Source organism: Plectropomus leopardus, chromosome 17 (assembly GCF_008729295.1).
Source record: "Plectropomus leopardus isolate mb chromosome 17, YSFRI_Pleo_2.0, whole genome shotgun sequence".
Classification (NCBI taxonomy): domain Eukaryota; kingdom Metazoa; phylum Chordata; class Actinopteri; order Perciformes; family Serranidae; genus Plectropomus; species Plectropomus leopardus.
Window position 1 is genome coordinate 22,149,925 of NC_056479.1, and position 25,860 is coordinate 22,175,784.

General features: G+C 37.7%; 1 protein-coding gene and 1 long non-coding RNA gene across 3 annotated transcripts; both read right to left on the bottom strand.

Moving 5' to 3' along the window:
* Positions 1 to 315: 315 nt before the first annotated feature.
* Positions 316 to 23,787, bottom strand: LOC121956287. Its single transcript, XM_042504427.1, has 45 exons — positions 23,556 to 23,787; positions 23,082 to 23,120; positions 22,600 to 22,968; positions 22,308 to 22,439; positions 21,222 to 21,368; positions 21,002 to 21,127; positions 20,516 to 20,659; positions 20,221 to 20,367; positions 19,988 to 20,134; positions 19,852 to 19,889; positions 19,380 to 19,460; positions 18,747 to 18,776; positions 18,460 to 18,622; positions 18,250 to 18,363; positions 17,291 to 17,466; positions 16,978 to 17,190; positions 16,678 to 16,881; positions 15,611 to 15,852; positions 15,449 to 15,515; positions 14,815 to 14,906; positions 14,158 to 14,317; positions 13,977 to 14,042; positions 13,560 to 13,611; positions 8,329 to 8,367; positions 7,858 to 8,226; positions 7,279 to 7,410; positions 6,954 to 7,100; positions 6,720 to 6,845; positions 5,969 to 6,112; positions 5,530 to 5,676; positions 5,266 to 5,412; positions 5,137 to 5,174; positions 4,500 to 4,580; positions 4,334 to 4,363; positions 4,081 to 4,243; positions 3,877 to 3,990; positions 3,606 to 3,781; positions 3,306 to 3,515; positions 2,843 to 3,046; positions 2,411 to 2,652; positions 2,253 to 2,319; positions 1,698 to 1,789; positions 1,445 to 1,604; positions 1,130 to 1,186; positions 316 to 414 (listed from the first exon to the last, which is right to left on the bottom strand). Exons 1-45 carry the CDS (start codon positions 23,611 to 23,613, stop codon positions 340 to 342), a joined length of 5,967 nt encoding a protein of 1,988 aa, XP_042360361.1. The 5' UTR covers positions 23,614 to 23,787; the 3' UTR covers positions 316 to 339.
* On the bottom strand, positions 9,239 to 12,085 carry LOC121956954. Of its 2 annotated transcripts, none has more exons than XR_006106729.1 (5): positions 12,060 to 12,085; positions 11,551 to 11,615; positions 9,933 to 9,964; positions 9,391 to 9,429; positions 9,239 to 9,306 (listed from the first exon to the last, which is right to left on the bottom strand). It is a non-coding gene; the product is annotated as an uncharacterized LOC121956954 (long non-coding RNA). The 2 variants fall into 2 exon arrangements; XR_006106728.1 differs by having other exon boundaries at positions 12,050 to 12,081.
* Positions 23,788 to 25,860: the final 2,073 nt, after the last annotated feature.

Below are 25,860 nucleotides of genomic sequence, written 5' to 3' on the forward strand. Positions count from 1 at the left end.
TTTACTGTAAAATTACTGGGATAAATGTAGAAATTAGAAAAACAAGCAGCTTTAGGTAAATGAGCTACAACTCAAATGTATTAAGTATATTAATATTACACAACATAAATACAAATTTTCGCACCTTAATGAGCCTGACTAGAGCAGTTGTAGAAACATTTAACTTTCTGTCCTTGGACAATGAAAACAGTCAGCTAAAACCATAAAATATGATGATGTAGACATTCATGTTGAAATATGTCATTCATTAAATTACAGTTTATAAAAACATAAATCATAACTTCATGTAGATGATTTTGTCTCTGGTCTGTCTGTTTTCCCTTTTTACCTTATCAGGATTTATCCTTTTTTCCCCTCATCTGTCTGTCTCTCAGGCTTGTCCAAATCCTCAGAGACCGAAGGTGCATCTGCATTCTGTTGAAATAAATTATTATAATCAGCATTAGTTTTGTTGACATTGATATACAGTCAAAATATTAAATACTTAAAAATTGCGCCTGTCATTTTCCAAGGGGATTGGTTGCATTTTTCACACACAAAACACCAAATAATGTAGGATCACTTGGGGCTATGCCTTGTCTTTCTAAGTTTTCAGTAATAATTTATTTTTTTTCAAACTCATCAAATACCAACGCTTGGTCAGTGGCCCTGCATGTCAAATTGTGATGCTCTAGGTTCCCCTCCAGCATCAGTTTGCGACACGCTGGGATGGTGTGTCATTTAAAGCTTGTTACCTGTAGAGCCTTTTCAGAATACATTTTCTGTTAATGCAGGAAAAGGGTACACTCGTTAAATGCATACAGTCTGTTTTCAAAATAAACTTCCAACATTGGTTTACTTCATTTTTATGTTTAGGCAACACAAGCACAGGCGTTAGGTTTAGGTAAAAAACATTATTATTTGGTTTGTTACTGATGTAACATAATGTCACATGACAATAATCATAAATGTCACGCAACATATGTCACTAGCATAACATGCTTGATGTGGTAGCCATACTAGCATACTGCACCATTTTGTTATTAAATCAGACTGCCCACCGCGTCTCATAATGATGCTTAAGGTGCCTTGGTGTGTCACATCTGACATGTTGAAAGTGAGACTGGACTGTGTGTTTCCAGGGACTTACCACAGATCTGTCCTTTCCACAAGAGCATGTCAGCCACCTTATGTACTCCTCTCGCACCTGGGGCATAGAAATCAACAATAAAATGCAAAATATATGAAAATATACAAAGACTACAAACCAAACCATTACACAAAAGCAATACATCATCCACATAACACAACATAAAATATCCATAGTATCAAAGATTAGAGGTTTAACATTGGTATATGTTTAACAAATGCGACATCATGTTTTATTCATATTCTCTTTATAGTTTTCGTATTATGTTACATGTTGTGGGATGGCAATATTAGAACTGATTTAGCTCAAGATTACCTCCTTATTGAGCAGGCAGTGCACGATGAAGAGGAAGGTGCCCTGTTGTGAGTTGAGGAAAATGAATAGAACCTGAAAGAAAAGGTTTGTCTGGTACAGTCCCAGAATCCAGGTACAGCCCAGTATGACAAACTGGGCCACAATCTTGAACACAATTAACCTGTAAACAATGAGAATTCATTTTAACTTCCAGAATTTTCAGAAATAATCAGATTTTGGATATCTACATAAAAAAAATCTTGAACATCTGTACCTGGTGTCTTTGGATTGAGAAACATCACTTTTCATGTTGGCCAGGGTGGGTCTGAGACTCCAGAGAGTAGCACAGAACAATAGCCAATTCAGCTGAAGGAGAAAGAGACAAAGGCTGTGCTGCAAAAAATGATTTTAAGACATACCTCCACTTCTACAAGTAAAGAAAGATACATTTGTAATTAAATGAATAAATGGAGGTCTGATAAAGACATTGCAAAAAGTAATAAAGCCAAGCCCTCTCTGATGAATGCTTTTAAATGATAAAAGTTCACAAGGTTCAGGCAGATACATCTCTTTTGATTAGTTAAGGAAAATCAAATCCCAATTCCCCATGGAAATCAGTTAGACTGAGTCAAAGTCAAATTGTAGATGTGAACCCGGTGTAAAGAGTTAACAATTCTGTCTGATATCAGGCCACAGTCAAAGTGCATGTTGTTTTTCAGTTAGCTACAACTGTTTCAGACAAGTTAAAGTAAGAGAACACATCAAACTGAGTGGATTGAAATTTTGTTGAAATAGATAGGATGCAATAGCTAATGTGCAATATACTTACTGCAAGGATAACAATCACAGGGCCTGTTAAAGCCCAGTTGAAATTGCGCTTCCTCGAGAGCCAGCACCTGCAATAGAATCAAACAATGCTTTCAACCTAGATGCACATCAGACATACAGGAGATTATCAATGAGTTAATTACTGTTTGTCTTACTCACACCTCTGCCTCAGTAGCACCATATCCATCAGAATATACCAGGGCAGAAATACCCACAATCACAAATGGAGCACCGTAACCAATCAGGTAGAGAAGAGGCCTGGGGAGGCCATCTCTCTGGATGACCTGAACCTTAGAGAGCCTCCGGACCAACAGGTGGAGCTGTAGCGCCTCCAGCAACATCCACACAAAACCTGCTATAACTAAGAAGTGAAGAAGCCCCGCCATGACAGTACAGGCCAGCTGAGGAGACAAAAGTAGTATTTTAAAAACATTAAAATGCCTCCTTTTTCCATTCAAACCCCAAGTTCCATGCACAAGTGAATACAACCACAGGTGAGAATTGTTTGCTCACCTTTAGTCACATTTATGACTTGTGTGAGGGCCTGCTGAGTATTTTTGATTGCAAGTCTGCATCTTAGTCTTACTGTACCTCTTGTTCAACATATTTGTCATTCCACAGCAGCAGCAGATGGGAGAAGAAGAGGCTGAGGCAGAGGTGAAGACGGGCTGTGTTGTTGATCTTGGGGTTCCAGCTACACAGGAGGAAGGTGAAGATGGCCAAGGCAAAGAAGAATAGTCCGACAATCACACACATTCGGTTTAGCCACTCTAGGAAAGGATCCTCTGGTGGAGGCTGAGAAGGCAGAAGACATGCACACTAACTTTGTCTTCACCATGGTACTCATTATATGATTTGAAGGCTGACAGATGTCAAAGTACAATATTGAAGGCCTTCCCATACCATAGCCCCATGTGTCAAATCATGTGAGATTTGAGTATATGCAAATCTGAAAAACGAAATTCTTCAAAACCAGTCAGGAATGTTAAAGTCCTCTACTGTGTTTCTACCTTTAGAAAAACACATTTACCATGTACTTAGAAATCTGATATACCTCCCCAATCTGCATGATGAGGGCAAAGGTAGAAAGGTGGGAGCAGCTGCACACTGTGTAGTTTTCATCGGAGTATGCAACCCAACAGCCCTCTACCGACCAATGCATTGCCTCCTCCTCTTTTTCTCTATCATCCTCTTGTTCCTCTTCTTCATTCTTGCTTTTGTCTTCCCAGTACACACAAGTCACTATTCCAGATTCGGGTACTTTCTGAGAAACCAAGACAAACAAAGTTTGCATTAGAAGTTTTTTATTTTTTTGTCTGGAGAAAAAGGTGCAGGATTTTGGATGATGCTGCACCTTCTTATGGTTGATGGTAAAGTTGACGGGCTCAGTGAGGTTGGTGGCATTTATGGATGGTAAGATCGCAGTAAAAACATCTGAGTACATCTCTGTCTTGTTCTCTGTTTTAAAGTATGCAGGACTGAGAAGACTATCCATTCCATTCAGTACCATAAAGGCAGCTGCTGCGGAAACTGGGAGTGTCCACATGATACAAGAAATTTAAAAAATTAAAATAAACATCTGTAGATGTTATCATCATCATGGATTTTCTAATCTACTGTCTCACCATTGTTGTCTTTGGCAAGAGCCTGCAAGTTAATCTCCATGGTCTGTCCTTTGGCAGAAAGGGGGGCACTGTCATCATCATGACTCCATGGACCAATGACTTGTAGGCTTAAATCTGGCACATGGATAAAAATAACAGCAGGTATTTTTGAGATGCAATAAGAATTCAAATGTGACCATCTAAACTGAGGGGAACTTCTCTTACCCACAGCTGGAGTCTGCATTGATTTTCTGGTTTCATTCTCAGTTCGTGGCACCATTGCAGCAACTAAACGGTCCGAGATGTCCAGGATTACACCGCCGGTCTCCCCATCTCCTTCACTACTCACCCTGCTTGACCTGGCACGTGGTCCAACACCTGATACTTCCTGCAAGAATTTAATTCTATAAATGAATAAAATGCAAACAAAAATACAAACATAAAATACATTAAAACTCTAATTTTAGATGTGAATTACCATGCATGCGGACAGGCCATTCGCCACTGTCTGAAAAGATAGCAAGAACAGAGGGAAAGGCATTAGGATGGACCTGCAGTCTCCTCAGCACATCACCTCTTTAGATTTGCATGTGGTTACTATGTTTTCCTTCTTCGAAAGTAAAACTAGAATGTTTTCTACATACCTTATCTGGTATAGAGACACCTGTGTTATTGTCAAGTTGGCTATGCATATTGCCAAGGAAAGCTCTTTCTTTTGTCTGGCCCTGGAATAAAAGCATATGTTTAGTATTTGTTTACTATACTTAGTGGTAAAATGTCAAGTACTGCAGTTAGGTACTCATATGTATTTGTGTGATAAAAACAGAATAAATTAATACATAAAAACATAAAGAGGTCTTGTCAAAATACTGTTAAAAGAGCCATTCTGCATAATGAGTGCTTTTACCTTTGATACTTCAGATCTTAATGTACTTCTATACTTTACCATACATAACATTCTGAATCCAGTATTTATGGATTATGGTATTTATCCAGTGTGTAGGATGTAGGGGGATATACTGGTAGAAATGTAATGCAATACATAATACAAACAAGTATCTTTTTTTTTATGTATCATCATTCGTGTCTTTGTCATTTGTCATTGTGTCTTTTATAATGGAACAGGCTTGGTAACTGCAAAATTCAACATAATTACAAACCTGGGTCAGCACTGGCATCTAGGTTTCCTTCTATCATTATACATTTGTTTGCACATTATTATGTACATTCTTTGTTTATAAATTCTCAACCTTTAAATGGAAAAATGCCATCTGGGCTTACCTCCGGAGGTTCAATTGCATCGAGAATATCTGGAAGACCTGTTAGTGATTTAGAAAATATTGTACATGAACACCTTTGCATTTTCATGAATCTGAATTATCTTTTAACTTTTAACTTTGCTTTACTCACTTTGACAAAATGAAACTCCCATTTCCCACAAGAGTCCAGTTGAAGGGTAGAATCCATCAGGACAAGAACAATAGAAGGTCCCTGGTTCATTAGTGCACTCAGTTTGCTTACCACATATACCAGGTGTCTCACTGCACTCATCGATATCTGTTGAGGAGAGACAACACACACGGGGCTGTCTGTTTTTCCAGGTCATTTGATCCATATATGTCCAAACAGCAGAAGCACTGTGTACATTCAAAGATACTGAGCAAGAGCACACACCTGTGCATGGGTTAGCATTGCTGGCCATCACGTCTGGCTTGTTCAGCCGATAACCCAGGAGGCAAGTGCAGATATAAGAACCGATTGAATTTGTGCAGTTGGAATTTGGCCCACAAACGATAGGATCTTTGGCACATTCATCAATATCTGTAAAAATACATATATTAAAAAATACACTATACAGGCAAGAAGCTAAACACAAACGATAATCGCGCAAGAATATCTGATACCAATTTCATATTATGCCCATACTTCCACTCTGGATATCAAGCTCTTGATATAACCTGTTGAAATTATTGATCTCTTACCTATTATGTCTTACCTTTACTGCATACTCCAACATAAACTGTTGTAAATGTAAATGTCCTCAAAATGACTAACAGTCATCATACAGACACGTTTAAACTATCAGGTTTGCTATTGTGTTGTCTATACATACCAATACAGATGTTGATATTACTGGGTTCTTCAGCTGGTTCAGTTGCTTTGAACCCCAGTTGGCATTCACAGGTATGAGCTCCAGGCGTGTTGGTGCAAACAGAATCAGGACCACAGACAGTTGAGTTGAAACACTCATCGATATCTGAGGAATGGACAGTTACTGTAAGTGACAGTGTTCTCACAAAACTGAGAATTGGCTCTTGAGTGTATCATTGTAGATTAAGACTGGGCTAAGGGGGTATAGTGCAAATTACTTTTGCCTGTGCAATATATACTGTCAAATTCTCACTGTTGAATACATAAATGAATACTCAAAATCCAACCTCTTTCCATAGCTTGCCCCCTCATTGGCTTTTCTGACCACATTACAGGCTAAATATGAATCTCTTATTTTAATGATTACAATATTCAAACACTGTTTAAAAACTGCTAAAATCAAGTCAGTATTTTATTCAAATCCAATACTCCATATGCAGTTTTGGACATTGGCATACTGTCAATGCCTGTAGTTGTCTCAAGATTTGAGCATGTAGTTCACTATACATTGCAAGGCTTTTGCTAGAATTGTAATATGAGTGGCTTTGACAATTAGGTGCAGTTTATTTTCCCATGGTGTTTTTTGACTACCAAATGGCTCATTGAGGATTATTGCTATTTATTACTATTATTAAAATGAACTACATTTTCAAATCTTGAGCTCACTGCATGTTATATAAGTATAGTATAGCATAGTATAGTATAGTACAGACCTTGGCAAACAGGAGATGCTTTAGGTTCAAGTTCGTAGCCATCATGGCATTCACACACATAACTTCCTGGGTTGTTGTGACAAGTTCCATCATCCCCACAGACATTGTCAACACACTCATCAATATCTGTGGAGGAGCAATTGACAACAGACTCCTTTCAACCTGTGAGCACATTTCACAACCTGCATGAATGTAACCGCAAAGAGGGAGAGACAGACTTTTTTAAAAGGGTACCTATGCATTTGTTGGAGCTTCCAGGTGCTAATGCTGGATCTGTTGCATTGAATCCACTGAGACAGGTACAAAAGTGTGATCCAGCGGTGTTGTTACAAATGCTGTCAGGACCACAAATTCCTGCTGTCCTCTGGCACTCATCAATGTCTGAGAAGATGGATTAGAGACAGGATTTTAAAGACTGAACACTTTAAACTAATTGCATATTTTAAGAGCACACGAGGCCTCTTGATGTACTTGCTGCATATGTAGTTATATAGCATTAAAGGCTTGTAGAGATTAACATTATTACTAGATACACTGTACAAGCCAAAAATGGACTTACCAACGCAACCATATGAATCTGGAGTTGGTAGGTGTGGTGGGGGGATTTCATACCCAGAAACACAGGTGCAGCCTCCCTCACTTGAGCACTCAGCAAGTGGTCCACAGGAGTTTGGGTTACATTCATAATGATCTAAACAGATATGATTATATATCATAAGTAATTTTTAAAAAAAGGGTTGTACAATTCTCCCCTTGGTGTTTAACAACTGTTCAGCAACCAAAGAGACTTTGGTAAGGGCCAGATACTGGAAGTGTAATTTGCCAGTTCTTTTAGTACAGTTAAAGGAAATGACTGCAGCAAATGCACCCAGGTTGTGCAATTCTGATATGAGACTGACACAATCCAGGCTGTTTTCATACACTGCTCATATGTAAACCTCTGACAAGTTATGCATCGCAATTCATATGTAACTCATCTAAAAATTGAAATTTCAGATCTGTGTCACTTCAAACCCTTACTTTCTATTCAGTCAAACTCAAAGTATTCAACCTGTTATTTAGGGGAAATGTACATGTATTCTATTGTTCATTTATATGTGGAATCAATTACAAAACATATAGGACTGCAGCAACTTACAGGTCAAGTAACCCGAAGAACTATATGGGTGTCCTGATGGTTTATAAACGTAGAATCCTCCAGGACACAGAGCCACACTCATTGAAGTACTTGCACCATTACAGTGAGAAACATAAGCATATACAGTCCCTGTTGTAGGAGTCACAGACTCAGTAGTTGGATGTGTAAATGGTACATAAATCATATACTGTGTGCCACCAAGATTGTTTGCTATGCACTTTGTAACAATTCTGTCTCCACCAATGCCTGTGAAGCGCCACCATTTGTTAACGAGTTTCGCATCATCTTTAGGAAAGCCAGTGAAAGAAGTCGATTTAAAGTCTTTGTTGCGCCATGGTTCAGTTATGTTGGTGTATCCATCACAAGAACCTGCAAGGAACAAGGAAATATTGGCCATAAAACGATTTGATTGTGATTGTTGTTATTGCCATTTTTGGTGTCTGTAAGTGTGTGAGTCAGCATCATCCATACCAGAAGGAAAATCACATATGACACGGATGACAAGTAAACCTGACAAAGAGAAAAGCAATAGAGATTTAAGAAGTTGCCAGTGCCTTGAGGATTAAGGATTTTGTATTATTTATGTACATTAAAAAAAAAACGAGAAGTTCATTTCAAAATAGCAACAACAAATTATATTCTTTCAAAAATATTTAACCCAGTTAGAAATAGCACATCTAATAATTCCTGTACAAAGTTAAATTAAAATGCATGAATCATAATAACAACCATTATTTGTGTGGACTTATTGGTCTTTCCTTTATGTCTCGAAAATGCATTTTAAAAGAAATCATGTTCTGCCCAAACCATTACTAAACATTCATCAGCATTTAAATTGATTATAAATGAACTCATAGAGACTAGTCAAATATGCCATCTCTATTAATAAGTGTGGAAATCCTCATACATATTTAATAAAACAGCAATTCACTTACCCAGAAAAAGTGCCGAGGCACAGTGGTTCATCGTGACATGCCAAAGATGTCCTGACTGACTCGAATCTATATGGTTAAATTTGCACAACACTCAGGTGTTTTCAAAAGGTTTGAGGCAAATGCAAACAAATATGCAAATTTCCTGATGTGCTTTTGAAGGCCTCTTCAATTACAGAGTAAAAGAAAAGTTAAGTGTGTACCACATCCTTGAAACTGTTGTACATTTAATCTGTGTGTCTGTTAAACATATGACAGTAGAGATTAGTTATTTTGTATTGAAGAGCTTGAGCATTGACCTCTGACCTCCAGCAGTGACAAAATATAAACAGTATAATGTGTCCCACCACGTTGGTTTGATACACAATCTGTAATAATTCTGTCTCCACCAATTCCAGTGAAGCGTCACTATTTGTTAAGAAGCTTGGCATCATCTTTAGGAAAACCAGGGAGGGAAGTGATTTAAAGTCTTGGTTGCGCCATGGTTCAGTTATGTTGGTGTATCCATCACAAGAACCTGCAAGAAGGCAATAATGACAACTTTATGGTTGTTTTATTTATAGATGAAAGCTTTTTGTTTTGTCTCAAACATCATTCATACCCGAAGTAAAATCCAAAGTTACAGGGATGATGAGTAGACCTAAAACGAGAAAAAGTTAGAATCAATGCCCTGAAAACAATTGCATTTCTAATATAGGCATTTATTTTTCTACAAGGTTACAGTCCTCATCCTCTTAAATCATTAACTAGGTATCTACTTAATTCTAAAAGGTTTTGACAAGGATATCAAATTATTTTAAAAGATACATCAAAAGTCATGAAAACTTTATTTGTAGGGTACCAGTTTCAACAGTGTAACTTTCAAATTAATATTAAAGCTTGATCAGATAGAAGATAGAAGATAATATTTACCCACTCTAATGACTAGTATCTTTAGATATAAAACAAAACTTAGATCAAAGGTACCTCTGAATAATGTTTTTTCTACTGCAAAATTTTACATTTTTTACAGTTTTTGCACTAGATTAATAATTGATTACTAAAATTGATACATTAATTTCCTGGGACTGGTCCTATAAATTACATTCTGTTGATACGTTTGAAATTACTCACATATTTGTATGAAAACACAAAATCACTCACCCAGGAGAAGAGAAGAGGCCCAGCAGTTCATCCTGAAAGATCAAATGTCAATTCTGCTGATGACATCTGACTATCAAACGTAAAAATTTGCACAGCACACAAAAATTGTTTTTCCTTCGAGTGCACATGCAAAGAAAACAAATGCAAATCTAAATGAGGGGAGGAGAAAGATGCTGTCACTGAACACCTCTATTTCAGATGTGTACCAGCACTGCAACTGTGGTAGGTTTTATGAACCGATATTTAAATGCTGTGTTGTTTCATTGTGTTGATTGTGTCACATCCGTATTGCACGCAGATACTGGTAGGTGTGTCTGTTCAAGCTCAGCTTTGTCAAAGTTGTACTGTGTTGTTTGTTCTTACTTAAGAGTTTGAGCATTGGCCTTCTGGCCTTAATTCATGGCCAGTCATGGGATGCATTCACTAAGACAGCTTTTTGAAGCAGTTCGCAATGTTTTTCTTTTTCATTTGGCAGACACACAGTATATCCTCTCCACAATGTTAAAGTTTACAACAGCCTTTAACATCTTCTAGCTCCCATATTGTGGACAACAGGAATGAAAACCCTTATAGTAACCCGTATCCACAGTGACAATCCAATGGATTGGTGATTAATGTCAATATGCATCAGTGCAGCAACTTTTGGTACTATTACACACATATCAGCACTTTGACTTTGATACATACATATTTCTTAAGTGACAGAAAGAAACTTTTTAAGAAACTTTTTTCACAGGGATGGTGGATGGCGAGATACCTGTCAAGCTGCAGACCACTGTTCAAGACTAACAAACAACAAAACCAGTTATGTTTGAGCAAGTCATTGCAGTATTTCCATTAGTTTTTCAGGTCCCAAATGTGGGTGTTCTTAAGCAAACCATCTGTAATTTTCCAGCACTGATAGTGGCATGAAAACCGGTTGTATTTAACAACACATCATTGCTTTTCCTACCAGATTATACCCCCAAAACTGGAACTGAAATGTAAAGTTTCAGTATATCCACTGTATCCTGGTTTGCAGAAATGTACTTTTTTTTTTCTGGTGATTGGGTTGTTCATGTAGAGATTTTGTTGCACCTGAGGCTTTAAAACAAACCAATCACTTGGTTTTCACCAAAACAAAAAACAGACAACAGCTGCCAATCAGACACTTTAAATCCCCCCTTTGAGCAAGTCAGGAACACTGACTTACTGACACATACACACAGTTAACACCATCAGCGGCTGAGCACATACACAAAATTAACACCAACAACATATTAAGACATAAATTTACCTGCCTCTCCACAGGTTTTACAGCAGGTCAGAGCAACATTCAATTGAAGGCAACAGCAGATTAAAGAGGAACAATGTCCATTTAAAAAAAAAAAAAAAAAGATATTTAAGAGGCTATATTACATGATGGAAAATATACTACAACCTGCTCACCCACGTGTTGGCAGGGCGTGCAGGGAAACCACCAGGTGGCAGCATCAACATGGTAAACAGAAGCTGCCAATGGCTATTTGAATTGGGCACAGAATTCAAACATTTGCAATACAGATAAGCATACCATCACTTTCACAATCCATTTTATGTTAACACTTAACACTTATAAGCCAAGGAAACTTTGTCTTACCTTTCTCACATCTTTCATCTGCAGTAGTTATAATTTAGTCCTGTCCTTTGCAACGGAGAAATCCACTGGAACAGAGAAATCCATGACAGGATTTCAGTACATGTTGTTCCCCTTTAACATAATACACCACAAACAAACACAAACATGAGATAGGTGTAAGCCACCTGAGTGGCAAAGCATTGGCAGTGTTGCTGCTAACTGGTTAGCTCTGTTAACACTGTCACAGCAAGAGCTAGCATAGCACTAGCTTCTCCACTTCATTTGATTTGATGTTAGCAGTGAAGCTAGCAGGATTTTGCAGGCACTGGCATCTGTAGCCTAATGTTACAGCTGATTTAAGTCACTCATAGCTTACTTAGCATTGTTGTAGAACATTAGTTTCTATTTTTAGTGCACAACTTTATGTTTGTTTCATCCCCCTGCCTCTCCTGTCTCCTTCCAAGCTGTCACTATGCTAACTTATTACTCAAGAATAAAAACTTTTTTTAATGTCTATTACTTTGAGTTACCAGTGCAGAAAGTGCTGCTGCTGTTGTCAGGCTGGGGGCAAAGCCTGCACTGAACATGGATGTATTATAAGGAAGTCATGGCTCTCAAATACAGGAAGTTGCCTATCAGAATGTACCAAGTGCCCACAGTATTATGGGGGGTATTCGAATTCCAGTTTAGAGATTTATTTATTCAGTTTATGTTTAGTTAGCATGTTTTGGTGTTTTGTTTATATATATATATATATGTATATATATATATATATATGTCATATAGTCTTCTTAAAAAAATTATATATGTAGTTTATATCTATTGTATATATCTATATTTAAGAATATATATGCCCTGTCCTGTATGGAAAAAGAATAGGGGTTGTCAAAAGTAAACAACTGAGAAAACTTAGAGGCAAGAGAGGTTATCATGGATCAAAGTAAATGCAAGCATATATATAAATGTACTATGTAGCTGTCATGATGTCATGCAAGAATCTTAACAGCTAGGGGTCTGATTCAGACCCAGAGTTTAAACTTGTAATTAAGCTCTGTCTTGAAACTTTGTGCTACTAACCACATCATGGTATGGTTCAATGAACACAAAGCTGGTGAGAGGCAGAATTAAAACAACAGCTTTCCTCCAAAGTTATTGGCAGTGTAAAATATTAAATAAAATGAACATTCAGTTGGAGCTATTTAGTGAAATACTACAAAAGCAGCTGTTAGCCCTGTCACAGATATGCATCTGTGCACTGCAACAGTGAGTGGCTGACACAGATTTTTTTTCTTGCTGCTGTATTAGAGTCTCAGAAGCTCACTGCCTGCATACATAATCATGCACGTTTCTCGATGTCAACACATCTGGCCTATATTTTCTGCAAATCACTGATAAATGAATTTGCACTTCACATACCTATCATGTCAATGTTTATGAAAGGACGTCGCTCTGATTACATGTATATGGGCTGATATTGTTGTCAGAAGGTGGAGCAGATGGTGAATGTTGTGACATCTGATTAAGATGCATGCCAACCTGCAGACCCATGTTTGAGACTAACTGCTTGTTTTTTAGGGAGACATTGCTGCATTTTCAGCAACGATCGAGGCACAAAATTGAATGTTCTTTTTGCAGTATACATTGCAATATTTCCAGCTGTGACTGTGAGACCAAGATGGAGTGTTTTAGCTAATTTTTCCACATTTTAAGCCGCTATTATGACATTAAAACTAGCTGTTTTAAAAACATTATCTTTTCCTAACCATGACCAAGTGGTTTTTGCACCTAAACATAATCACATTAAGCACACATATTGTCTGGCACCTGAGTGTTAAGCTGTAAAACAAAAGAAGTAAACACACACACATATACATATGTATATACATTTAATGACATGACATTTCCCCACCACAACAATGGCAAAAATTAGATATTTATGTAATGACTAATGGTTTAAAGTGGATATGGTTTGCATTTCTCCTCTCTGCCTTCCATCTTTCTTTTGTCATAGTCATTCCATCACCATTAGCCTGTCTTCTCTTCAGCTTTGTCCAAGTCTTCAGAGACTGATGGTGCATCTTTCTGTGAAATACATTTTTCATATCCTTCTTATAAATCATTAAAATAGCAAACAAATGACATTAAACAAACCCTTAAATCAAGCAAGACAATTGAAAGAAAACTTCAGATCAGTGAAATGCTAGTATTTTTGAATAGTGCCTTGAGTTCAACAGAAAATCTCATATGCAGGCACACCTTGGATTAACCCAGGATGTTGTTTTGTCTGTTCAGCATACTATTTTTTATCTTTGTAGTCTTGGGAGCCATATAAAGGCCACAAAGCCACAGCAAAAAGGAAAAGAGGTATACCAAAATAAAAACAAACATTTTACAATTTTCAAACCAGTTCCTGTATTAAGCACTGTTGACTCGTTACTGAAACTTACCACAGATCCTTCTTCTTTGTGCTTATTAAAAGCACAAGTCAGCCATTTCACATACTCGTCTCTAACCTAGAAAATACAAAGACAGCTCATTTAGAGTTAAGAATTATTGCTGCCATTGTGAGTAGTAGTGCTGTCTGAATTGAAAATATATCAGAGAGAGTCATCTGCACAAAGAGTGTACCTCCTTGTTGAGCAGACAGTGGACGATGAAGAGGAAGGTGCCCTGCTGGGAGTTAAGAAGTATAAAGAGGACCTGGAAGAAAAGATTTGTCTGGTACAGACCCAGAATCCAGGTACAGCCCAGTATGACAAACTGGGCCACAATCTTGAACAAAATCAACCTGTAAACAATGAGAATTTAATGAGTTTTTATCTTAAGAATGAATAAGGGTCCTGACACACCAAGCTGATGGTTGATCATCAGTCAGTGTTGGGAAGTACATCAGTCGCCCTTATTTTTAAGCCACTGAGCTCTTGAGCAAAAACATTTTGTAACAGTTTGTATTATTGTTTGATAGAGTGTGGTAATATCATACCACCGCTGCCTGCTGGTATTGAAAGTTAATTGCTCTACGTTAGTTACTTTGCAGTGGGTTAAAGCACAATTTTTAGTCGAGGAAAGGGCAACGTGACGCGATGTAAGCTTTAAGTCTTTAACTTGAAATGGTCATCGAGCCCAGCTTTCTTAAACACTTCGTGTATCTGCATAAGACTATGAAATACAAATGGACATTACATAGATTAATACATTGTTATACTGTATGTACATTATGGTTGCTTTCAACTTTCTTTCATGATATTTTCATTTCTATGCAAAGACAATCTTGAACACTCATACCTGGTGTCTTTAGATTGAGAGACATCACTTTTCATGTTGGCGAGCGTGGGTCTCAGACTCCAGAGAGTAGCACAGAACAATAGCCAATTCAGCTGAATTAGAGAAAAAGACACAGAGGCTGAGCTGAGATAGTGAAGCATACTGCCAAGAAAGAAAGAAAAACAGACATTTATCTGCAGCTGGTAAAGACTACACTTCCTGGCTAACCACTGCATCACTTTGTTATTGTCAGATTTTTGGCAAAATTACTGTGCAGCGTCCAAGGAACTTCCACATCATTTGCATTATGTTAACACTTTTCAGGTCCTCTCTTTTTTTTGCATCTATGGTTGCCTGCCATCCCACAATGCTTTGAGAGACAAATCATTCACATCCTATATAACAGGGGTGAATTACTGTTTGGATTGTGTCACAATTCGTCTTCACTGTAAATCCAGCAGCGCATTGATTCAAGAGACGCATTTAGTATAACTTTAAACACATCCAATAACAGCAATTTGACAAAAGTTAATGCATGTTAGCTAGGTTTTGCTTAAGCTAAAAATATAGTCCAGACAACTTAAATAAGAGGCTCAGCTGATTGAATTTTTGTGAAAATATATAGGATGCAATTGGTAATATGCAATATACTCACACCAAGGATAACAATCACAGGGCCTGTTAAAGCCCAATTGAAATTGCGCTTCCTAGAAAGCCAGCACCTGCAACAGAAACAAACAGGCAATCCTTTCAACTTAGATGCACATCAGACATACAGGAGACTATGAATGACTGTATAACTGTTTGCCTTACTCACACCTCTGCCTCAGTAGCACCATATCCATCAGAATATACCAGGGCAGAAATACCCACAATCACAAATGGAGCACCGTAACCAATCAGGTAGAGAAGAGGCCTGGGGAGGCCATCTCTCTGGATGACCTGAACCTTAGAGAGCCTCCGGACCAACAGGTGGAGCTGTAGCGCCTCCAGCAACATCCACACAAAGCCTGCTATAACTAAGAAGTGAAGAAGCCCCGCCATGACAGTACAGGCCAGCTGAGGAGACAGAAGAAGCATCAAAGGTTATATTGTAACCCTAGTTCTATTAGTACAGGCAGAGCCCTCTAACAGACTCTATTAAGCCCCCAGGAAGTGCACCAGGCTCTGATTCAAATTTTAGAAAGTTGCCAAAAGTGGAATTACACCCTCCGGGTCCATCACGTGATGCCCACTGGCCCATAAAGACTTTTTCCCACTTTTATTTACTTCGGGAAAGAGATATCTGTAAATACTAAATATTTTTTTGTTAGTATCAAAACCCCTGTGAAATGACTAATTTTACTAATTACATTTAAACCATCCAGTTTGATAACATTAGGAAAGTCTAAAATAGCTGTAAGATTTCATTTTTTTTGACACTGATTTGACACTGATACACTGATTCAGACTGGTTAGTTGCTGCAGCCCGCCTGATCTGAGGCCACTGCAGTGCAGAATTAGAGGGCCATAGCTGATCCAGGTAGTGTGCAACCAGTCTGGGTAGAGTCATAGCATAACCTTGCAGTGTTTGAAAGGCAAGTGAAAGAAATCCTGCACACCACATTCCCTGGCTCATTGGGCTAAATCACTTTTTGCTGTGAAGAAAATGGATAGACAGCATTGTTGCTGCTTTATATACTTTGGGGTCTGCATGTATTCAGGTAGGAGCATCCCGAGTGGCAGGCTAGGTTTATGCAAATTTCAGTGGTGATTGCATGCTTAAAAATGCATGTGGAAACAGACTCAGCAAAGAATGGTTCTGTGAGGTCACATTTTGAGAAATCTAGTTCAGTATAAAGCAAAAACAAAAACAACTTCATCTTAGTCATAAGCCTTCTGTACCTCTTGTTCAACATATTTGTCGTTCCACAGCAGCAGCAGATGGGAGAAGAAGAGGCTGAGGCAGAGGTGAAGACGGGCTGTGTTATTGATCTTGGGGTTCCAGCTACACAGGAGGAAGGTGAAGATGGCCAAGGCAAAGAAGAATAGTCCGATAATCACACACATTCGGTTTAGCCACTCTAGGAAAGGATCCTCTGGTGGAGGCTGAGAACAGGCAAAGAACAGGTAAACACACACTGTGACCAACCTGACCATGTGTGAGGGAACTTGTATTAACAAATGCACATTCACACATAATACCTCCCCAATCTGCATGATGAGGGCAAACGTGGAGAGATGGGAGCAGCTGCACACTGTGTAGTTTTCATTGGTGTGTGCAACCCAGCAGCCCTCCACTGACCAACGCATGATCCTCTTCTTTTCTCCTGGTGTTTCACTTCCTTCTCCTGTTCCTGCCTCCTCTGTTTTGTCTTCCCAGTACACACAGGTCACCAAACCAGATTCAGGTACTGACTGATGAAACCAGAGAAACTAAGATTGTTTAGATATGTTAAAAAGGTAACAATCTGTATGTTATCTTTTACAGTAGATGGACAGAATAACCAGGCAGCACCTTCTTATGGTTGATAGTAAAGTTGACTGGTTCAGTGAGGTTGGTGTGGTTCATGAAGGGTAAGATTGCAGTGATGACATCTGATAATGTCTCTGTCTGGTTTTCTGTTTCAAAGTATTGATGACTGAGCAGACTGTCCATCCCATTCAATATCATGAAGGCTGCCGCAGCAGAACCTGAAAATGTCAGCAAAGTGCAGGTGATCAGTACATTAAAATACCCTACCTGCATTGGTTTTAGCGAGGTTATTATTAATGCCTTTCAATTTCCACAGTGCTGTTTTTAATTTGTGAATCAGATTTTCATCAATTTCTCGACTTTTTGAAAATTGGCTTTCAGATTAACCCTTTAAAAACCTGGGTCAATATCATTTTACTTGTACAGCATTCACATGGCTTTCACAAGCATTAAAACCTTTGAAACATTAGCAAATTAGCTTGATTTCCTCCAAAAACAGGAACAAACATGGAAAAAAAGTAAACGTTGACAAGAAAACGGATGAAAATCAGCTCCAGAGACAATAATAAACTGAGGAAAAAATAATAGAAAACTGTATTAATTATTATTAATTATTATTATTATTATTATTATTATTATTATTATTATTATTATTATATAAATTTGTTGTTTTTTTCCATTTTGGCTGATTTCAGGTAATATTCTTATTACTTTTTGCAATTTCTTGCAAATGTTTGGGTCATTTCTTGTTAAGCTGCCTCTTGCCTTCTTTCCATGTTTTTGCAATGAATCAAGTCAGTTTTCTGCGGTTTCAAAGGGTTTATCTGCCCTAAGCAAACAATAAATAAATAACATATATTTGACAAAATAAAGGTAGAGGGAGGTGACATGAAAAGGGAAGGTACATGAAAAATGCATGCAAAATTACATAGGAAGATTCTTTTAAAAAATATATATTTTGGTAATTTCCATCATCTATTTTATTATAAGCTTTTTCTCACCATTGTTATTTTGGGCCAAACTGCGTAGGTTAATCTCCATAGTGTTTCCGTTGGCTGAGAGAGGAGAGTTCTCTGCATCGTCGCTTCCAGGCCCGACAGTTTCAAAACTTAAATCTACCACACAGTTTAGCATTACAGCTTCTTTATTTTACATCCACACTGTAACATACAGTAAAAGTCTACAGTATTATTAAGATGAACATTTCTTACCTACTGTCGGACTCTTCACAGTTGTCTTGGTTTGGTTCTGACTTGGCTGCACAATTGCAGACACTAGACGGTCTGAGATGCCCAAGATTACACTGCCGGTCTCCCCGTCTCCTTCGCTACCCACTTTGCTGGACTTGACACGCGGTCCAACACCCGACACTTCCTGTGAGAATTAGAATATTTCCATTACAGGCCTGCCTAAAGATGCAAATAAAGAGTAACATTAAAACACCCTAAAAAGATTGCACAGTTACAGCAACACAGGGGATTTATGGAATAACAAGTACCATAGCTGCTGAAAAGCCCATTTTCGCAGTCTGAAGAGAAATGACAAGAAATAAAGAGAAGGGCAGAATTATGTTAACAAAGGTACAGGCTCCACACATAACATGCATCAATAATAAAGTCCAAAATTTTCATTTAATAAATGTCTGTTAAGTCATTATCGCCATATGAGGTAACACAACGATGACTAAGCCTTTGGTTCACTGATGAACGGCCTTGCATTTGCAGCACTGCAAACTTGATGTCTGTGGTGATATTCCCAAGAACAATTACAGAGGTGCACAGTTAGTGATGTGTTTTCCATAACTAAGCAGTAGTTGGTCTGCCAGAGAGGTTTGGCAAAGCTGATGCAATCAACTCGCTTTTTAATACATTTGAAGCATCATGCTGCTTTCATTGTGTCTGTTTGTGTTGCAAGTAAATGGCGGTTTGTATCTCTAGAATGTGAGATCCAAAACACACTGCGATTACCGCGTATCTCCATGGATGTATAAATATAATAGACATAGCTACCATGACATTGACATTGCCCATTGGTTTGTGCCATTTTTAAGCCTCTAGTTTGGAATTTGGGCTCTCTATTATGTATTTTTAAAGCTTTTTTGAAGAGGGCCACCACTGTGTTTTCTACTCACCGGTATTGGTACGTTGTCATTGTCATTGTCTTTCAGTTGTTGGTCCATGTTACCAAGAAAAGCTCTTTCTTTTGTCTGTCCCTGCAACAAATACATAAACATAACCTCATCTTTTAAAAATTGTTTGCTAGCATGCAGTTTGAAGGGTGTAATATTTAAACTTTGACTTTTAGGCAAATGATGAGTAACATTTGTGCAACATGAGCTACATTTACATTTTCACATTCTGTGTGTGGAACCGGCTAGCTGTACACCAAATTTGAAATCATGGTTACAATCTCTATGGTGACGACACAACCCTACTAACAGATTTTACAGAGGCACAGGCAATTTGTCAGGCTGAACTTCCCACTTCCCAAGTGGGTAACTTGTATCTGTTTACAATATGAAGTAACAAAACCAGAATTAGACTCCTAAACCTATGACACTTTTGTTTGTTAATTGGCAGTCCCTCTTTGCTGATGGTATTTACCTCTGGGGGTTTTATCTCATCTAAAATGTCCTGAAGACCTGTTGAGTCAGTGTTGGAGAGAAGAAAACAGTCATTGAGCACATTGGGATATGGCAGTGTGCTGTATATACTATTACTTATTGCATCCAAAGCTCACTTTGACAAAATGACACTCCCATTTCCCACAAAATTCCAGTTGAGGGGTAAAATCCATCAGGACAAGAACAATAGAAGGTCCCCGGTGCGTTAGTGCACAGAGTTTTTTTACCACATATACCAGGTGTCTCGATGCACTCATCGATATCTGTAGATAGAGAACACACACAGTTAAACACATAATTGAAAAACAAATGGTAGTCACACTTATAGACAGAGAACACATGCACGAACCTGTGCATGGGTTAGCATTGCTTGCTATCATGTCTGGGTTGTTCAGCCGATAACCAGGGAAGCATGTGCAGACGTAAGATCCAATTGAGTTGGTGCAGTTGGCATTAGGACCACAAACAGTAGCATCTTTTTCACACTCATCAACATCTGCCAAATATATGATACATATATGAAACAATGATCAGGCAACTTTGTGTATTTGTGTTAGAACCTTGAAATGTTGCAAATGAGTTGCAGTTTTTTGTTTGCTCCTATGCTGAAAAACATCTTAAATTATGAAAATCAATTACAATACCAATACAGGTGTTTTCTTCGCTTGGATCCTTGTCTGGTTGAGTTGGTGCAAACCCCACTTGACATTCACAGGTGTAAGCGCCAGGTGTGTTGGTGCAAATAGAGTCAGGGCCACAGATGGTGGAGTTGAAACACTCATCAATATCTGAGAAATGAACAGTTAACACAGTAAACACAGTCTGAACTAAAGTCTCACTAACTAACTATAGTCTAACTAAAGTTCCAATGCAACACTTTTGTTTTTGCTTCCATATCTTGAAAAAAAAAGCAGCTGGATATACTGTCAAAATAGTAGAAACAGCACTGGATAGGCTTATGGTAGTGAAATGAACACTCAGTTTACAAAAGGGTTGCTTATAAATGTTTTTCAGTGGGCCTGTATTAACATTTGGGAAACTTTCTGATTATGTGAGATTTAGAATTGCATCTGGTGGTAGTCGTAACAGAGAACACAATACAGTCATGTGTATCAATACTGTAAACAGACCTTGGCAATGAGGGGTTTCTTCAAGTATAATTTGGTACCCGTCATTGCATTCACACACAAAACTCCCTGGGTTGTTGTGACAGCTCCCATCATTCCCACAGATGTTGTCAATACACTCATTGATATCTATGAGGGGGAAAAAAATCAACTGGAATCTCAACTTTCACATCATCCAGCACAAACCAATGGCATTACAGCCTGAGATTTCTTCAAATGATACCTGTGCATTGGTTGGAGCCTCCAGGTGGTAATGCTGGATCTGTTGCATTGAATCCATCCAGACAGATGCAGAAGTATGCCCCTATGGTGTTGTTACATTTGGAGTCAGGTCCACAAATTCCAGCAGTCCTGTGGCACTCATCAATGTCTGTGAAAGAGATGTTTCATACAGAAGTTTAAGGTCAAGTGTGTAGGATTAGTGCCATCTAGTGGTGAGGTTGTGGAGCTGAGACTTTGCTCATTTACTAAGCATGTAGAAAAACTACCATAGTTGATGCAAAACAAGCAAAATTTTGTCAATAGAAAACCCTGGTAATGAGACCTAAAACCTGAAAATGAATTAGGATTTCCGCACCTCAAGTTCCCTTGTCTCAAAGTCAGTGAGTTTATTTTCAAGGGTTTTTAGTGAGAAGCCTGAAATAAGGTCTGTGGTTAAATCAAGATTAAGATACTTTTGTGTTTTGTTCTACAACCTGTAAATACCGCTCCCGCAAATTTTTAAGCTTTTATGTGTCTTAAAAATGATGGTTACCAACAAGTGGCTACATGAGACTACAGTACATCACATCAAGCTGTGTCGAACATGGTGTGATGTAATATGTAATAGCAATAGCTTTTTATTTCTGGCAACTGCATTTAGGCTTCAAAAATCCTTAAAGTGGTGTTCAAGTGTGAAGATTATGTTGCGGGACAATTTTTTTGTAAAAAAAATAAATAAAAAATAACAATATCATAAACATTTGTTAACCACAGTGCTTATTTTCTGCAATAATCCAAAGCCCAACGAAAAAAATTCCATAAGCTTTTTGATGAGGGATCCAGGAAACATTAGCTTCTGACTTGGCCTACGGAAAAAAAAAATTGCTGAGGCACTCCATGGACCTAGATATCAAAATATGATGCGCTGGGTACCCTACTCCGTTTGTGTGTATTTTCAAAATAAATTTCCAGTTCCACAGGAAATGTACTGTTTCTGCTCGAGGAGTGCATACAGTCTTTTCAAAATAAACAAACTATGAAGGTAAAACACTTGAGTTTAGGCAACAAAAGTCTTGTTCGTTTTTTTTTAATGGAAACATGTACTTACCAACGCAACCATATGAATCTGGGGTGGGAAGATGATCTGGGGGGATTTCATACCCAGAGACACAGGTGCAGCCTCCATTACTTGAGCACTCAGCAAGTGGGCCACACGAGTCTGAGTTACACACATAATGATCTAAACCGAGATAACACACACAAAGAAACAAACACATATAATATTCATGGTGACAAGATGGAATAGTTCCCTTTAACTGTGGTTAGCAGCATCGAGTGGGACATGTCTACGCTAAAATAGCCTATAAGGCAAAGGGTGACAATGAGTGATCATTCCTCACAGGTTGCGTAAACCATATCGCTGCGTGGGTAATTTGCTGGTTTGTATATGTAGAATCCTCCAGGACAGAGGGCCACACTCATTGAAATATGATAATTAGAGCACCCTCCGACATCACCAAAGGCAGTCCCTGTTGTTGGAGTTTCAGATTCAGTCGTTGGATATGAAAATGAAACACGAATGGAGTAGTAGGCACCAGCAACTGGGCCTCCAATGCACTGTGTAATGACTCTGTCTCCACCAAGCCCCGTGAAGCGCCACCAATTCCCAGTAAGATGTGCATCATTCTTTGAGAATCCAGGAAAGGAGGATGATGTAAATAAGAAGTTGCGCCATGTGTCAGTAATGTTTTTGTATCCATCACAAGAACCTGCATGGAGCAATGAAACAAACTGTATGTCATTTATAATGAAGAACACTGACTGTTATTTTTCCTATAACCAGAATCTGCATCTGATGGTTACAGGTGAACATCATTCATACCAGGAGGAAAAACACAATGGCCAAGGACAAAGAGGGAACCTATAATGCACACAGACAAAGAACAGTTATTGTTGATACATTCTTAAAAGTCTTCACATAATCTAAAAAGTGATTAAATGAAAAAATGTGTGACATTTATATGCAAGACTGTTGTAAAAATAGCCTCTGCTGGTGGCTGCACTGGTGCTGATGATACTGACAAGATGTATTATTAAAAGTGATGAAGACCCCTTTTTATAACAGGATTTGATATTGTATTTTGTATTATTGGTTATGGTAATACTGTTTTTTATTGCTGCATACATGTATCCTACCGGTCTTCAATTTGGAGGAAGGTATGGATGTCAATACAAAATGATTGTGCATCCTTAGCAGATTATACTATCTATATACTCTCTTAGGCTCAACTATCTTAATGTAGTGATTCACACATTATCAACTATATGAAAATATATGAGAGATGAATTAACTCACCCAGGAGAAGTAAAAAGGCGCAGCAGTTCATCATGACAGGTTGGACTCCACAAAACATCAATGTCCACTGTGTGAGCTATGCGTGCGTTCATTTTGGATATTTGCACAGCATCCAAAAACTGTTTTTACAAGGTTTGGCACCAATGCAAAATCCAATGCAAATTCACTTCCATGTGATGGAGAAGCTTAAGTGTAAGAAAGCTCACATTAAGATATGAGGAGGGAAAACAGCTCTGAGAGGCAAACTTCAATATATATTTAAATAACTCTGAAATTCACCATCTGCTTAGTGGTTAGAGGTTCAAAACCAAACTAAATTCTTGACATACTAAAAAATTAAGAACATGCTGTAGCTTGATCAAACACACATCCTTAGCAATTACACAGTATAAAAATTAAAACTTTTTTTGCCCCCATTTTTTTACAGGTTTAAGTTAAATATTTTAGGCTTTTTTATGAGTCAATAGATATATTTCTCTCCACAAGTGTGCATTGGGATGGTCACAATAAGAGGCCTCTCTAAATTGTGCAGTTGGATCACACAACACAACGCCACAAATGTCACAGGTTTTGAGGGAGTGTGCCATTGGCATGCTGGTTACACGAATTTCTACCAGAACCGTTTCCTGTGAACTGACATCCATTTCAGGACCTTTCTGAAGATCCACTTTGGTGGATGGATTATCTAGGAAAAAGAGAAGTTATTATGAACATGGATTTTTAACAAATTTGTGACCAAAAATTTTATGAGAAACACCCATTGAGTGCAGAATCAAGGTCTCAGATCCTGTGAAAAAAAGAAGCAAAAACAAAAGTGTTGTATTTAAAGTTTTGTTCAGTGTAGTTATAGTTTTACCAGAAAGAAACACTACTGATCTTTGCACAGATTAGATTGATGGATTTATGTTTGTAAATCACAAACAAAATGTTTGAAACACTTTCTCACGCTTTTTTTTTCCATGATATTAATGAATTTTCCCCAGGACACATTTGGAAACAAATGTTGTTTTTTGTTTATTTGTTTGTTTGTTTGTTTTAGCTTGAATTGGCTTGGATTGCTTTATTTCAGACCAAATCATAAGCATAAAAAGTCAGATGTGTGTTTATGGTAATTATTTCGAAAAGTATTGTTGTTGGGCAGAGGTATTCTTCCTACTAAACAGTTATGACTTAGATATTCCTCTTTAAATTTACGTACAGTGAGGTATAAAAATAAAATGAAAAAGTATTTTTACTGCTTTATGCAATTGTTGCCATTTTTCAGTGGGTGTTAATGTGATTTACATGGGCTGAACATTTTAAATGCATCACTCATTATTACAAAGAGTGGATAATCTCAGTAGAGCGAGCGTGTGCTTCACGTGTCGTGTCAATTTGTCTTGTAAAACTGTAACATGGTGGTGCATCGACAGCATGTAAATCACTAACAAATCCCTGCAAAAACACATGGAGAACAAAAGGTTTACGGCAGCAGCTATGTATTGTGTGAGCATCCTGCTCACCTGTTCTTGTTAACTTGTTAACCAGTTTAAATACTGCAGTTGGATCATGATAGATACACAAAAAGGAGAAAAATGAAAAAGATTAATCTTATTGCATTTATTGACAACAGCTATTTAGAGAGGATTGATGATGGCTCTGACCATGTAATTGTGTAAATTACATTTGGAATGGACTAATAAATTAAATTAGATGTAAAGTAATATCACATGCCACAGGATGTGACCAAAAACATATTGACATTATTGTGGAAATTGTTTATTATTATAAAATTTCACACTGCTCATTTTGATTTCTCATATTTTCCAAATTAAAAATGTATGTTTTAAATCAGAAGTCTGCATATTTGTAACTGTTTGGGGTGATTTTGCATTGATTTTTATTTAATTTAGACATTTTAGAGGACATTGAGTTGGCTGGATTAGACAGGTAACTTACTCTGTATATTTAATGTATTTGAAATAATTAAAATAATTTTAAATTAGTTATAAATAGTACTATATCTATAAAGACGAGGAATAGAGAACTGCTTGAAGTTAACATTTGAATTCACAGACCATCACACTGAGTTGATACACAGTTGGTAAATGTCAGTAAGAAAGGCAGGTAGCATGACAAAGATTGTATAATAAAGTCATATTTAGTGGGACACACAACTAGGTGTGATAAAATATGTTTGGACCTCTTTCTAGTCCTTTTCAGAGCAGAATTTGTATATAAAGTCTACGTTATTTAAATATATTTTGTTGCTGTGTGTATAGAGAGAGACATTTTTCTTTTTCATGTTCAAAATAAAGACACATCA

Coding starts and splice junctions, on each gene's coding strand:
- LOC121956287 (XM_042504427.1), bottom strand. CDS start 23,613: ATGTTTTGTGGAGTCCAACCTGTCATGATGAACTGCTGCGCCTTTTTA. Junction 18,777..19,379: donor ATGACAACGTACCAATACCG/GTGAGTAGAAAA, acceptor ATTTCTCTTCAG/ACTGCGAAAATGGGCTTTTC. Junction 7,101..7,278: donor AGATTCATATGGTTGCGTTG/GTAAGTCCATTT, acceptor CCATCTTCTCAG/ACATTGATGAGTGCCAGAGG.